Genomic DNA, 15,601 nt, shown 5'->3' with positions numbered 1-15,601 from the left:
AAATGGGACTGGACGGAAAAGCAACAGAAAGCTTTTGATGAACTGAAGAAACGTTTCACAGAAGCTCCCGTCCTAGTCATGCCAGATGTTGAAAAGAAAAAGAAAATAGAGACCGATGCTTCCGATTACGCAACAGGAGCAGTTCTCTCTCAACTGATGGAAGATGGATTATGGCATCCAATAGCATATTATTCCAAATTGATGAATGATGCAGAAAGAAATTATGACATTCACGATAAGGAATTGCTAGCAATCATTAGAGCGTTGGAAGAGTGGAGGCACTATGTGCAGGGAGCACCTCACCCAGTTGGAATACGGACGGATCATAAAAACCTTGAATATTTCATGATGAGTCAAAAATTGACCAGAAGGCAAGCTAGATGGAGTCTTTTCCTAGCGGAGTATGAATTTACACTCCAACACAAGCCTGGCGTGGTTAATGACAAAGCAGACCGTCTTTCTCGGAGATCAGACCATAGAGGGGGGGTAGAAAACGATAACTCAAATCGCATTCTTTTGAAACCGGAATTCTTTACCGTAAAAGCTGCTAAAAGAGGTCAAGTTTTGGTGCATGGAGAAGAGAAATTACTCCAAAAGATACGAAAATGCACAGAACGAGAGCCTGAAGTTGCTAGAGCGCTAGAAACATTAAAGGCAGCACCGGTTCAATTGCGTAGAGGAATCGAAGAGTGGAATGTGGAAGATGGATTGGTGTTATTCCGAGGATTAGTTTACGTTCCAAATGATAAAGAGATCCGCCGAGAGATATTGGAGTTGTTTCACGACTCTCCACCGGCTGGACATCCTGGACGAGCTAAAACCTTAGAGTTGATTTCCAGAAACTATTGGTGGCCTTCAATGACGAAGTATGTCCACGATTACGTAGATGGTTGCGATAGGTGCAGACAAACGAAAGTGCTTCCGAGTAGACCAACGGGGCCTTTACAGCCAAATGAAGTTCCAGAAGGACCTTGGCAGACAATCACCTGTGACCTGATAGTGGATTTGCCGAAGAGTGAAGGGTATGATAGCATTTTTGTAGTCGTTGATCGATTTTCGAAACAAGCACACTTTATTCCCACCACCAAAGACATAGACTCGAAGGGTATTTCCGAGCTATTTCTGAAAAATGTATGGAAACATCACAGAACACCAAAAAAAGTGATTTCAGATAGAGGAACTCAGTTCATATCGAAGTTCATGGGACAAATGTCAAAAAGATTAGGAACAAAATGGTCTGCGTCGACCTCCTATCATCCCAGAACCGATGGACAGACTGAACGCGTAAACCAAGAAGTAGAACAATATTTGCGCATGTTCACGTCATATAGACAGAATGATTGGGTATCTTGGCTGCCGATAGCAGAGTTTTCACACAACAATGCAGTCACAGTAACCGGTCACAGTCCATTCAAAGTTCTCTATGGGTATAACCCAGATTTCACGATTCATCCAAACTCCATGTCCGTAATCCCCGCCGCTGATGAGAGAGTTGATCAGATGAAAGAAGCGAGAGATGATGCCGAAAACACTCTTAAGATGGTCAATGAGCGCATGAAGCGTTTCTACGACAAAGGAGTAAAAGAAGCACCTCAGTATAAGATAGGAGACAAGGTCTGGCTTGACGCAAAAAATCTTAAACAACGTCGTCCGAGTCAAAAACTGTCAGATCGTCGTCTAGGTCCCTTCGAAATACTAGAGAAGATTGGTGAAGTGAACTACAAGTTGAAATTACTGGAAAAATATCAGATCCACCCGGTTTTCCACGTAGAATTGCTTACGCCATATCACGCATCTCGATTGATTCCTCATCCTCCTCCCAACCGACCACCTCCAGAATTGATTGACGATCAGGAAGAATTTGCTGTAGAAGAAGTACTAGATAGCCGATTGTTCCGAGGAAAGCTGCAATACCTAGTGAAATGGGAAGGATACCCGAAGGAAGAGTCATCTTGGGAGCCAGAAGAGAATTTGAAGAATGCTCCAATTCCTTTAGCGGAGTTCCATAAAGAGAATCCCACGGCCGCAGCCGGAAAATACCGAAGAATCAAAGGCTCAGTACTATTTACGGAAGATTTCAAACGATGGAGAGAAAAGAATATCCGACCTTCATTCGTTCGTGATGACACTCACCTTAGAGAGGGGGTAATGTCACGAGTACCTTTAACGAACCATTATTCTTTCCTGAATCTTCCTAAACGCCAATACACAGCGCCTAAGATTAACCCTAACCCTACCCCGAAAGCGTCTACCAGTTCAGAGATTCCATTAGCGCCCACGACACGTGTCTTCGATGTGACTGATGAAGAAGACGAGTTCTTTGACTGTGATTAGATTAGATAAGATACGATAAGATAAGATATGGTCACGTGATACTTCTTTAATATTCTACGATGTTCTATGGTACGATTCCCTTTTCTATTTTATGATTGGCTAGTAGTTAGAACTCAGTTTCAATCTCCGTCTCAATAGTTGTATATAGTTAGCATGTCTTGGTAGATAGTTCCTTAGTTCAAACCTCTTGTATCTACATTGTAGCAATCCAAGACGTACCTGCTCATTATCATCTTTATCCGATAACCTTGTTTGAGTCCTAGTCTCTGCCCAGCGTTAATTCGTTATTGGGTTGTGACACAATGTCTCCGACAATGAATTTTTCGAATGCTATGTCCCTGCTGATGGACCCAACACAACCACAACTCCGAAAGCACAGTGTATTTGGGGTATGTTACTTATTTTCCGCCAGAATAATTCTAACATGACACAGATGAGATTGTTGAGCAATTCAAATTCTTTCCTGTTCTTCATCGAATCTTATCCTCTCGTCCGAATGTCACTCCAATAGCCATCACCACTGGTATTGGCCCGCATGGCAGGAAGACTGTGCACTACCAGCCTCCAAGTGATGACAAAGGGCCAGAACTTGCATCGGAGAATTTTTCACAGATCCAGAGCCTCCACACAGCCCTTCAGAACGAGGCTGCACACCGTGGAATCTCCCCATCTTTTGAGTCTCCTTTCAATACTATTGTAGATTGCACGGAAGCATCGTTGCGTGAACAACTCTACTGCACCCTCAGAAATTCCTGCAAGGCGAGCAATGTCCAGTACCGAGGCACCATTGCCATATCTACCCATTCGATAGAGAGTGACAGCAAGCTGAGTCTGAACAGGCGCCTGTGCATTGTTGGAATTATTGGAAAAAACCAGATGACCTTCAATTAGATTGAGCAGGACTTGAAACGTCATTGGAGAAACACGGAGCATGTGAATAAAGCGATTATGATCAGATGGAGATTTTGCGTATTCCCAAGCAATGTGCAGGGTGCTGGCTTTTGCAACAGGGGAGCGCTCTTGTAGATAACGAGTTTGTTGAATAGCAAGAATGCAAGATAAGTCGCAATGCTGCTGTACTGCTGCCTCTTCGAGTGTCATATCTGGCTGACACAAAGTACGAAGAACCATAAGCAAGAGATATGAGTGAAGGTATTGCTCGCGTGATGTTCGGAGATGTGCCAGATGTTCGGAGACGTGCCATTGAGTGTAATGTGGTTTCGGACAGTGTTAAGTTATCATTGATTATATAATACATTCGTTCAAGTACAAAATGGGTAGTGGTATATGGGCGAGGGGGGTCGTGGGCGTGGGCGGTGGGCGTGGGCGCCCAACTTTGAACGTCCCTATTGGCGCAGCGCCACTGCGGAATACTCCGATGTGAAAGAGCCTCTCAGCCAAAGGTCCTCTCAGTATACCTCACACCATATTACGCACCTTGCCTACGTGCAAGGCTATATTTGACCTCCAGAATACCAGATCTCTTGTGTCTGTAACTTACTAGTGTCGAGAACATTCAAATTTTGTCGACATGTCATCTTCCGCTCAAGGGCTTTACTCACTGGCCACTCTCATCAAACGGTGTGCATCATTAACATGTACAAGCCAGATCTATCGGAGCTGACATCAATGTTCAATTAGGCTTGAAGCAATTACATCGCGTCTTGAAGACGTGGAAGATTCCAGGAGTGCGGGACATCTCAAACGACAGAGTACAAGCACTGTTACTAGCGCAGCGGTTGCTGAAACTCCATCGGCTTCGGTGTCCCCACCGTCGCCACCTGCGATCGAGGTACCAGCAGCAGTTCCACGGGCAGTCGCTGCATACGATGAGATTGTTATAGAGGGGAAGCTTAAACCCTTTCTGGAGATTAATCAAGCCATCGCGCCTCCTCCACTAAATGAGCAGGTTAATATTATGCTTCCCTCATTTTTTGTTATGTTTCATATTGAAGATGTGCATTTCTCAGGTTAATCTATTTGCCAGAGTACTTGCTACCTTGCGGTCTGTACTTCACCAGGCCGCAGCATGCAGAAAGCCAGACCAGAAGTCATTAGCCGAAATCCTTACGCCACTCCAAGCAGGCATTGAAGCTGTGACTCGCGCTAAAGAGGCTGCGAGAAAGGAGCGAGACTGGTTCAATCACTTCACTGTCATCGCAGATGGGACTGCTTTCGTTGGATGGGTCACTGTGGTATGATCTTGACGGGTCAAAATACTGTTGAATGACGACGATCCACAGGAACCCAAACCGGGACCATACGTAAATGAGATAAAGGAAAGTACTACGTACTACGCGAATAGGATACTCAAGGATTTCAAAGAAAAGTGTGACCGACATCTTATTGGAATGGTCTAAGTTGACGTCCATTCTAGGGACCCAAGACATGCGGAGTGGGTTAGGGGATTCAATGGGGTCCTTGATGGAATGAAGCGCTATGTTATGGAATTCCACACTACTGGTCTTGTTTGGAATGCCAACGTGAGTATCTATTTGCCATTGAATTACAAACCATCATATACCACTTCCTGCAGGGTATCCCGGTCTCAGAGTACAAATCGTCCCGTTCACAGACAATCAGTGGTCCGCCGCCGCCGCCTCCTCCACCGCCACCACCTCACGCTGGATCAGCATCCTCCCCTACAGCATCTGCTGGTGGGGTTGCTGCTGTATTTGCGGACTTGAACCGTGGCGCGGACGTAACAAAGGGGCTACGTAAAGTCGACAAAAGCGAGATGACACACAAGAACCCTGCCCTGCGAGCTGGAAGTGTCGTCCCTACAAGTAGCGGGGCGGGTGAGTTGTCTTACGCTCCCCATATCAAATTATTCTTATTATGCGACTAGGTGCTAAGAAACCCGTTAAACCAACCAAACCACAGGCTTTGATGGGCAAGAAGCCTGCCAAATTTGCACTGGAGGGCAGTAAATGGATCATTGTAGGTATCTCGTTTCAAATGAGGTAGTCATCTGACAGTCATGCAGGAATATCAAGAAAATGAATCCGCTTTGGAGGTCGCCAATGGGGATATCACCCAAGTGATCAGCCTCTTTGCTTGCAAGAACACGACTGTCATTATCAAGGGGAAAGTCAACGCTGTCACCTTGGGTCAGTGTCTGCTGGTTTGGTCTAACGGTACTTTTGCTCAAAAGTCCATGACAGTCAATTGCACGAAGACCTCTGTACTAGTCGAATCTGTGGTTTCTTCTGTCTCCATCACGAAGTCTCCATCGTTTGCCTTACAAATTACAGGGGTGGCACCTACTATCCAGATAGACTCGACAGACTCGGGGCAGATTTACCTCTCGAAGCAGTGTCTTGGTGTCGAGATTACTACGGCGAAATGCAGCGCAATCAATGTCAGCTTACCAGTCGAAGAGGAGGAAGATGGTGTCTTTGAAGAGCAGGCCGTGCCCGAGATGCTGAAGACAGTGGTGCAGAATGGCAAATTGGTCACAACAATTGTGGAACACGCTGGCTAACAGACAAATCGCTACCTAAGTAGTTTGTGTAATTGCAATTAATTTCCGACGCTATTTAGTATACGGGTACACATGTTCAAGTTGACACCAAAGAGATATGGTCAGAGTACTGTACCCGGGACCATGACGTTAGCCTGGCACTGCCCTGTCACGGTGTCTAAATTCATACTACATCGAGGATTGGTACAATCTGACACCACACGACCTGACCCTTGCATAGCATGGACACTGTAGGCTGGCATGCTCAGCGCAGAGCCCGTAAGGCGAGTAATAGTTCATGCTTCAGGTTGTCCTGGAAGCGATTTACAGAAGAGCCTGGTGCTACACAGGAAGCGCATCATGATTCTGAAATTCAGAGAGGACCAGGCGGGAGATATCCACCTGTAGAAGAGATAGATCCACTTCCTGATGGGGTCGGGCGCACTCAGGCTGGTGGTTTTGGTATACCACGCTTGTCATCCCTGACTCCTGGCACACCGCCTCCAGCTGTTCCCCCAAAATATTTCACCGATAATCCTGCCCAAAATGTATACGCTTCTGCTAGTTTACCTATTGAGCGGCTGGCGTCTGGTAGTTCTGGCGTCTCTTTTGTCCACATGCCTGCAGTGGAACGCTCTAGAGCGCAGAGGCTCCCCAAGATGGAACCCCACCTTCAGTTTATGGTCGGGCCCCTGTTGCGATACGATACAGTTGACGAAAATGGTCTTTGGCGAGGTGCAGCTCTTATCGTCAGTAAGTTTTCATATGCACCTGTGGCCTGTCAGTCAAGCGTTTCAACTACATTCTTTTCAGCGGCAGATTCAGGATCATCCTACGAGCCATTTCCTGTTTTAACTTATCAGTGGGACCCTGAGGAGATTTCCCGACCTTCTCCGAGCACACGGGGTTCTCATCCAGGTTATGACCTTGGCCCACACCCCGCGGATCCTCACGCTACTGCAATGGCCGGACCATCAGCGCAGTTACCTGACACAAACGAGGCATACTTCGGTGACTACAAGGGAAAAGGAAACGCGAGGGATGATCAAACTCAGCATGTGACCGGTCAGGAGATTTACGTCTATTCGGGGAATGGTGGGTGAGTGCAACCGACCAATACAGTAGTAAGGGATCTTGGAGGGCTGATACACATGTATCAGCACTTTTACGTTTTGGCGTTTCCCAATACAGATGCAACTGGGTCTCAATGAAATCTGCATCAAGTATCGTATTAACGGTGGCATGCAGTTGGCCTTCTTCGTGCCTGCCCGTCATCAAAACATGCGGTGGGCAGCCTACTCGGTGAGGGTCACACAACCTGTTTGCTGCATATTTTCTTACTTCTTCTTAGTGTAATGGATTCAGCGCTGGCGTGAATCCGGACGACTTCAGGGGACCAGGGTTTAAGAGTGGTTATGACCCTATGTGGACTGATCTCTTGCAGAAGCATGTCGAACGACCATTTCATGTCCTTGTGGGAGGAGGGGATCAGTTATACTGTGACTCGTAAGTATGTGTTTATGCACCCCCCCTGCCATTTTGAATAGTCACGCTTCTCTAATAGGGTGACTCGAGAGCCTGAAATACAAGAATGGATTTTGGCAAAGCCTTCGATGAAGAAAAATTTACCTCTGACTGATGAAATTGTCTCATCCGTCGATCGTTTTTTCTTCAATCACTACTGCGGCTCCTTCAGGATGGGGGCATTTGCGAGGGCGAACAGCTCGATGTACGTAGGCCACATAATCATAGAGATACCCTGTTACTCACGACCAACTCCTCCCCTCCTTAAAGTCCAATGTTGAATATGTGTGGTAAGACATGCGGATTGGATATCATTGATAACACACTCATGTGGCATCTGCAGATGACCACGGTAAGCCACTGATGTATGCAACGGTCGCTTTTTGACCAATGTACATTTGTAGATTTGGTGCGTGCCATTACGTTCTATTCCCTTGTCACTGACCAATCTCGTGCGTTTCAAGATCGACGGGTTCGGGAGTTGTACGTGACTTACCATTTGTTAATCAATCCTTAATCGTGATCCTCTTATTGTACAGATCCTGAAGAGCTTCAACAGTCTCCGGTGTTCAAACAGTGAGAAGCCTTGATATATCAGAAAAATCGCTCATCAATAACATCTTTAGTATCGGAGCGCGCGGCTACTTTTTCTACTTGCTTTTTCAATGCTTCATCAATCGTGTGTTGCGGATTGCAGTAAATCTCTCTGAGACTGACCTCATCATCGTCGTAGCTCTTCATGATAACTTGGACGATAGAACAGGGATGCACATATTCAAGTCACTTATCTTGGGGGCTCAAGGTCCCTATGTTGGTTTACCGTCACATTCGTTTTTGTCTTACCTGGGGCCCGATGTACACATTCTTATGCTGGACTGTCGGTAAGTTGTTACTACATCATCCTGTCTGGCATATATGCTAATGCATGAACGTCACAAGCGCGGAGAGAAAAAAGAACCAGGTCTGCAGCGAGTTCGAGTATCAAAAGGCTTTTGAACGAATCAGGTATCTACCTCCGGACGTAAAACATCTCGTAGTACAACTTGGTGCGGCCTTCAATGAGATCAGAGTCACTTTTATTTCATATTGATCCACAGGCATCCCTATTGCGTATCCGCGAATGGTTTTCCTTGAAACTGCACTAGACTTCAAGTTGAATCCTTTAATTGCCCTTGGACGCAGCGGAACCGCGGGATTCAGTAGTTTTGTGAACAAATTCAACGCGGACGCTGAGTTGCTGGATGATTTGGTATGCCATTTTCTCGTGACGCGGCGTTGCTAATTCAGCTGATAGTGTGGGCAGAATGACCACTGGACCGCGAAATGTCACAAGGTTTGAAAACAATGTTATGTGTTCGCTCTGACTCAATAAGGATATGCTTTCCAGAAAGAGCGCAACTGGTTCATTCAGCAGATGCAAGGAATAGCAAGAATGAAAAGTTTGCGTATTTCGTTTCTTTCTGGCGATGTGCATTGTGCAGCCGTAGGGGTTCTTAAAACGCTGGTCCGCAGCAACGGAGGAAAGAACAGCCGTATGATAGATGTTCCGCCTGAAACTGATTATAGATACATGATCAACGTGGTGACAAGTATGTTATGTCTACTCCGTCTTAAACTCCGAGATTTAATCCCGTTTCAGGTGCAATTGTCAACACACCGTAAGTGGTGCTGCCATCTTGCATGACGAATCATGTTGAGCCAATTGAAGGCCTCCGAATGGAGTGATCGCTATGGTATCTACTTTGGCGACCAAGACTCACAGAACGCTGCATCATGCAGAAACTGATGAAACAATGGTATGTCTCGAATCCTACAAATGATTTACAGCGATTTCATGCAGTAATTCTCGTAGCTTCCTATATTTACGAAGGAGCCAAATGGCAACCATCGCCTCCAAAACAAGTATATAATGGGGCGACGGAATTGGTGTGCAGTCTCGTGCGATCCTGAGACACAGGAATTGGAATTTGACATACGTGTCGAGACGGAGAAAGGGGTCGGCGTCAGCTTTGGGTAAGTGTATAATCTATTCTGGTTGGTATTGGAAAGACTCAACATTACGACACCCCAGATATCCAGTCCGAAGTCCTCCCCCCAGATGGTTTCCTGGAACGTGACATTTGGTGTTTCAAGATGAGAATGTACTCACTGTTCATTCCATGACCCCATCTTGTACACTGTTTCTTACCTGGATTGTGACACCGATGTATAATCTCTTTGTTTTACTCGATCTATTTTCATTATGTAGTCTATTTTTCATCCGGACCCGGATACTTCCGACTGACAGTGTCAAGAGTCTTGACCTGTAGCAACAAAGCACCGATTCCTCAAAGGCCACTGAAACACGGGTTGGCTGACGCGTGCGCCCGCTGTTGATACATGATGACCCAATCATAGAGACCCCTTCCTCAAACCCGAACTTTTCAACTCCCCGTCACGCCAGGTCCGAATCGTGTTCAGGAAAGTATATTGACTTCACGCCAGTCGCGGGTTCGTCTTCTGCAATATTCTCCGACACTTTCAACGGCATGCCGACGATGATAAGCCCAATGTCACAATTCCCTTACTACTCCATGATAGTCTAGCGTCTCATGACAATACATATCAAAGCATCTTCACCATCCTCGCCATTACAAGAAAGCGACCCATCTATTGGAATTGGAGCTCTCTCTTAACTCTAGCTGCTTCGTTCTTTTCTGTCCTAGACTCTCTATTAAAGTTTTTTGGGTCCGAGAACGAAGAACAGGCGATGCCGTCCTCTTCCACTCGCTGCTCATGGAACGCCACCACTAATTGGTTCCGTCTCTCAGGATGGTCCTGAGGTAGAGTGATGTCACTCCTGTGCGAGTGGACGAGGATAGCTTTCAATCTTCTGCGATGAAGACTCCGAGACCTCCCGGAGCGTGGACTGTTACGCCCGTCCCATTCAAACATGCTCCGAGGGTGACATTGCCGCCTTCAGTCTCCTCTGAATCGATGCCGACTGCATCGTCAATATCATGGATGACTCTGTCTTGAGCTAACTATGGACCTGAGCGGTGCTCAAAGCTTGAGGCCCCAACAGGCAATGGCCTCTACATGCTAATACATCCTCTGTCGTGTACTAAAACTTTTCACATGCGCACTCCGGAGCCCCCAGACGCATGTTTGTTGACCACAACTCAGAATTGGTTTAACAAGCAATCCAAGTCTGGTTCTATCAGAACAAAGAGGAACTCCACTGCTGAACTTAAACACCGAGTACTACCTGGCATGCATGTGCCTGTGCTCGATTCTCTACGTAAAGGTCATGCATCGCGGAACATCCCCAAACAAGAACTAATGGTTGCTCTCCAGGCGATGTCGTAGACGATCCAGTGTTAGCTAGGCCTGTAACTTTGGACACCGTATAACACCTCCTTCTCGTGCCAACACACCATCATGACCTCCACATAGAAAAGCCTCTAGCATGAAGGTTGTTGATACATTCGGTCAAGAAATGATTGACGAACTTCTTTACCGATTGCGAACGGACGTGCAGACGCGGGAGATACAATTCGTGCTTCTCCAGTTAAAATTCGTACTCCTCGTGTTTCAAGCAAGAATAAAATTCGCGTTATCGATGTAACGTGAAGAGAAGTTCAGGAAGATGCATCAAATTTACATCATGACCCACCTGTTTGTCGCACTGCGGCCCTAGCTCAAATACGGCAAACGCTCTGGGAATGGGCTGGTGTGCCGAGTGACGAAGATAGGTAATATTGTAAGCGCGAGGCTTCGCAAAAAGAGGCTGATTGATAGGAACTGTAGACTGATATTCTCGCATTGAATCCGAACTACTCCAGAGAACTCGAAGAACGTTTGAGGGCAGCACGGCGTTCTCGGAATCAATTGTCCCGGACCCTTCGCATCGAATAGGTGAAAGAGTGTAAGCGTGACTTGATGCATAAATATACCAAAGGAGCCGATGACCGAAGCGGGCTTTTGGTCTAAGACCAAGGGCACATTTGATATTATTATTCTCGCAACTAGCCGACTACCACTGGTGAAAATAGTACCTTCCGTCACAATCTGGTTTGGGTGGGAGTTCTGTTACAGATCGTATTCGTCCTTGCCGTCGGTGGGTTTCTCCATTTCATATGGAAGTTTCCTTGTCAATCTGATGAATGTCTACAGATGAGTCCAAGCTCGCCATCTCTTTTGCGCCACCTACTATGATCTTATATATGCAGACTTAACCCCCCGCATCGGCGGACGTGCCTGGGAGGGGAGAGCTGAGCGCCCTAACGCGGAGACATGGCCACCTACATGATCGTGTCATCAAGTACCTCGTGCTACCTCGTGACGCTTGCAGCCCCCGGAGTTTCCACTCTGAGCACCAGAGTGGGTTGCGTTTGCGCCATGCAACACGATCAATTCGTGGAAAAAGGGTTGATTTGAAATCCTGAGTGCGTAGCATTACTCTCCACCGCTGGTTTATAGAGATCTAATTTGTGAACGACTTTGCCAGCCACTGCGTCCCCTGGGTCCCATATCGCGTTTTTGGTTTCATCCTAACCGCGACTGGACAATTGAATAGTCTTCATATGCGATACTGCCAAGGTTCCATGCCCACGCGGTTCGATGACGACCCTTTCAGACTAATCACAATATACTGCGCTCTCGTGAGTCAAGGTCACTGCATCTGCATCGACATGTTTCATGTTTGTTGTCGTCCTTCATCTACATATCTGATTGTACATGTGAAGCAATGTGTTAATATGTATTACAGTAGATCTTCTAGGTCAATGTCCATCATGGAAGAGCTATTATTTTGCATCCGTGATTTGCGGTAAGGGCTTGCGGCTTCCCTAAATACTTCGTCGTCGTCGTCGTCGTCGTCATCGTGATGATCGACGTCTGCCGCGGATCCATCGTATTGTTCTTCTTCTCCATCCCCCTCAATGACCTCAGAGTTGTACCCACTCTCTGCTTCTGGGATGTGATTGAAATCACCACTTGACGCGGCTGTTGGTGCAGGGGAGTGTATCTGATTCATTCCACGCTCCCTCGCTTGCAACGTAGATGCGATCAAAACAGACGACCCGAGACGGTCATCACTGGGAGCTGGAGGTTCCGTTGTGGAGCCATGGGCACTCACAACCGAAGATCCTCGTAGATCTGCGTTTTTCTTTGCCCTCTTCCGAGCCTCAGTCTGCTGTCTACTTTTTTCCCTCTGCGTTTTCTTTTGTGCTTCGATTTTCTCAACCTCTGCTCTTTTGGCCGCCTCTAATGCAGCCTCTTCTTCTTCTTGATCGTCCAGATCCCACTGCTCCTTCATAAATTCCGGGTACCGCTCACAAATAGGACGCCAAGTCTGTGCTTGATTTGCATTATGATCAGCGTCCTTGAGCACACTATCTATGTCAGGGGGAGGCGGAAAGTCAAAATTTGGGCCTGGGTTCAAGCGCACGCGGGCATAGTTGAATAGGGAAATGAACGGGTAATACCCCAGCGTTCCGTCATCAAAATGGTTTTCTTTATGTTCTTGAGGGGCCCCTTCACGCGCTCGTTTCTTCTCTTTTTCCTTCTTTCTCGACGCAGGCGTCATGCGCAGAGGCAGGTAATCGAATAGGTCTTCGAACGCAATGCCTTGACATTCGCCATTGACGAAGAATGCAATGCAAGAGTCTGGCAAGTTTGGTAGAGGGCGGAGAACAGGTGCTTCTAATACCTGTCCAGGACGTACGCCTCGCTCTGGGAGGTTTTTCGTTGATGCAGCCTTCTTGTTTGATGAGGCGGATGGGAGTGATGTCGTATTACTTGTCTTATTGGAGAAGTCCATAAGAGCGATCATCTCTTTACTCTGAGGATACTCGAGAATTTCGAAATACTCCTGGCCCTTGAACTCGATAGGGATCCGTTCGCGTCGAATATGTGCGGGGTCGTGATTGTCACCGGGATCGGGTTTATGTCGAGGTGGAAGGGATATATACATGCCAATAACATCACCGCTACGGAATGAACGACCATAAGGGCGAGGGCGCGATAGATGGACCTTATCGCCATTGGTGTCACGATAGCCATATGAATATGCATCTAAGCCAGCTGGACCATTCAAAGGTGCTTCTCGTCGTGCCCAGCCGAGTCGAACGTGACTTCCTTGACGCATGTTAACATCTGGGGCATGAGTAGAGCGATCTCCTCCACCATCCTCGACGCGAACCTCCATATACCACTTGCCCTCACGGACGGGAGCATTACATCGCGCACTCCTGAAACCTCTTTCACCAATTAACCCAAGGCCATCAGGAGTGACCTTGACAAAGGAGCTGCGGTCCTCCCAGCTAACTCTATAGTTTCTGGGTAGGCTTTCGATGGTTCGACATGGAAGGGCAGATCCAGGGGGCGAGACGCCTGCTGGGACGTATCTGAAGGCCACACGATTCATAACAAGCTGTTCTGTAGTATGATACGCCACAGAAGTATCCGTGAAGGTAGGGAACCGCGATATCGTAAGACGAGGGCGAGATAAAAAGTCGTTTCGGGTGGGTAGAGCAACATTGGCTGCTATGCTTGCATTTTTGGAGTCATTGGGTGCAGGAGATGCTTCAGGATTAGACGCAACCTTGCGCTTCTTTAAAGGAACTAACGAAGGAGTAGGTGGCCTTGAACTGCTTGGTCCGTCTATTATACCTGAGCTCGAGTCTGCAGCAGTTACCATTGCTTGCGATGCGGGCGAGAGCAAGTCAAATCACAATAAAGCACGACAAACTTGTCTGGATTTGGTCGAGTTTGTTACAGTTGTTATTTCCGTTTTCGGAAAGTCGCTGCTTTTAAGCTACCTTTGAGCAGTGCTCTGGTCCACCACTTGAAGACCCACGATGACTGCTCTTAGGTATGAATCGCCGAGCCATTAATGTTTTAAGATCTTAATTGTTCACAGGCGAATTCAAAAGGTGCTCTTCCTCTTTTTCGTGAGGATTACATGAACTTGACCTTCGTGCCCCTGGATGATGTCTAGGAGCTCCAAGATATCGCAAACAGACCCCTCGATGTATGTAACTTGTTGTATAGCAGATGCAGCTTTATCTTACTAGCGCTATTCAGGGAATAACAGTCGAACCAGAAGCGGATAACTTGCTCATTTGGAAGTGTTCAGTAAAGGGCACTGTAAGTATCATTAGTAGCATTTAATTTTCTCCTCTTTCATTCACATTACTGCGTATCAAGCCAGATAGCCCGTATAAAAACGGAACATTTCACTTCAAGATCGAGCTCCCAATGAACTTTCCATTCAAAGCGCCCAGCGTGAGTTATCAACCTTCATCTTCTATGCCGCTGCATATCCGAGTTCATCCATCCGAGTCGAGCCCCGAAACGTTGCATTATGCCCATCAGTTCGATTGAGCTTCTTACCTTCGTAGCTCTTACTTTGTTTTCGTGTCATTTACGTGGGGGTTCATCCACGGCATCACTAGGTCACATTCCTGACTAAGATTTACCATCCTGGCATTAACGAAGAGGGCCATATTTGCGTCCCTATTCTTCGCGATGAGGTGAGTCCAACGTTTTCTTCACCTGCGGGGATAGTGTGTTTAAGCTTTGACATCTGTTCGCCCTGTCAAGTGGAAGCCATCAGTGACGCTATCAACAGGTAAAACTTACCTCGGATATATCCTCTGTGATTGGTTCGGACTGATAGATTTATGCTTTATTTGTAGTGCTAGCGGTTATTCAAGAGAAAGTGAATAATCCAAGCCCGGACGATCCATTCGAGCCTGAAATCGCTGCAGTGAGATTTTGGTCTTGACCATGGCTGATGTAGGCCAACCGTTTTGATTTTTAGTTGTTGAAGAACGACAAAGCAAAGTTCTTAGCTACAGCAAAGGAGTATACGAAGAAGTAAGTGGTGTCTTACCCTGTTCATAATGGGCGTCTTCGGTTCACTAAGGTATACTTACTGGTATTAGGCACGCAATGTAGTCTCGGGCAGTGGTAACAAGCCGCTCACCGTGATAGCTCCGAGCTGTCCTAACGTATGGGGACTCAGCAGAAAGTAGAGGGGTTGTCAAATGAATTTCGGTATCTTGCGGGCGTCACTGACCTGATCCCCGCGTGTGTATAATTTACATAGTTTGTTTCACTTCGTGTGAGCTGGGCGAAGGGAGTTAGATCTGGTTCACGAAGCCTGGAACGATTCGTCGAATGCACGTTCAAGTTGACTAGCAGATCAATTGGTTAGGGATCTAGAATCTGGACTTGGCATCATGCAGGGTGTGGCAACTAATTTCATTGGCATTAATGTGGACATTCAATCCG

At 46.9% G+C, this 15,601-nt stretch overlaps 4 protein-coding genes across 4 annotated transcripts; 3 read left to right on the top strand and 1 right to left on the bottom strand.

Moving 5' to 3' along the window:
- The first annotated feature begins 3,650 nt into the window (after positions 1-3,650).
- Positions 3,651-5,944, top strand: EDB93DRAFT_1121388 (adenylate cyclase associated N terminal-domain-containing protein). The gene is made up of 9 exons (XM_041448545.1): positions 3,651-3,915; positions 3,976-4,243; positions 4,305-4,529; positions 4,578-4,663; positions 4,712-4,817; positions 4,871-5,132; positions 5,183-5,274; positions 5,321-5,444; positions 5,499-5,944. Exons 1-9 carry the CDS (start codon positions 3,866-3,868, stop codon positions 5,816-5,818), a joined length of 1,533 nt encoding a protein of 510 aa, XP_041312160.1. The 5' UTR covers positions 3,651-3,865; the 3' UTR covers positions 5,819-5,944.
- A 95-nt stretch (positions 5,945-6,039) lies between these two features.
- Positions 6,040-9,438, top strand: EDB93DRAFT_1077236 (uncharacterized protein; the record flags this gene model as incomplete). The annotated part of the gene is made up of 20 exons (XM_041445298.1): positions 6,040-6,085; positions 6,152-6,550; positions 6,611-6,896; positions 6,958-7,099; positions 7,149-7,303; positions 7,362-7,526; positions 7,592-7,611; positions 7,665-7,696; positions 7,786-7,804; positions 7,861-7,897; positions 7,948-8,000; positions 8,055-8,202; positions 8,261-8,367; positions 8,419-8,570; positions 8,625-8,654; positions 8,709-8,910; positions 8,961-8,979; positions 9,030-9,117; positions 9,174-9,334; positions 9,393-9,438. 20 exons carry the CDS (start codon positions 6,040-6,042, stop codon positions 9,436-9,438), a joined length of 2,307 nt encoding a protein of 768 aa, XP_041312159.1.
- Positions 9,439-12,065: 2,627 nt separating this feature from the next.
- EDB93DRAFT_1246269 (uncharacterized protein) lies at positions 12,066-14,003 on the bottom strand (the record flags this gene model as incomplete). The annotated part of the gene is made up of 1 exon (XM_041452424.1): positions 12,066-14,003. One exon carries the CDS (start codon positions 14,001-14,003, stop codon positions 12,066-12,068), a length of 1,938 nt encoding a protein of 645 aa, XP_041312158.1.
- Positions 14,004-14,163: 160 nt separating this feature from the next.
- On the top strand, positions 14,164-15,188 carry EDB93DRAFT_1238164 (ubiquitin-conjugating enzyme/RWD-like protein; the record flags this gene model as incomplete). Its single annotated transcript, XM_041451515.1, has 9 exons — positions 14,164-14,177; positions 14,226-14,238; positions 14,304-14,336; positions 14,390-14,456; positions 14,517-14,590; positions 14,761-14,838; positions 14,909-14,936; positions 15,004-15,074; positions 15,129-15,188. 9 exons carry the CDS (start codon positions 14,164-14,166, stop codon positions 15,186-15,188), a joined length of 438 nt encoding a protein of 145 aa, XP_041312157.1.
- Between the last annotated feature and the right edge of the window lie 413 nt (positions 15,189-15,601).

Source organism: Suillus bovinus (genome assembly GCF_016758785.1).
Source record: "Suillus bovinus strain UH-Sbo-P2 chromosome Unknown EDB93scaffold_5, whole genome shotgun sequence".
In the NCBI taxonomy this organism is placed as follows: Eukaryota; Fungi; Basidiomycota; class Agaricomycetes; order Boletales; family Suillaceae; genus Suillus; species Suillus bovinus.
This window is presented reverse-complemented; position numbering and strand designations above follow the sequence as displayed.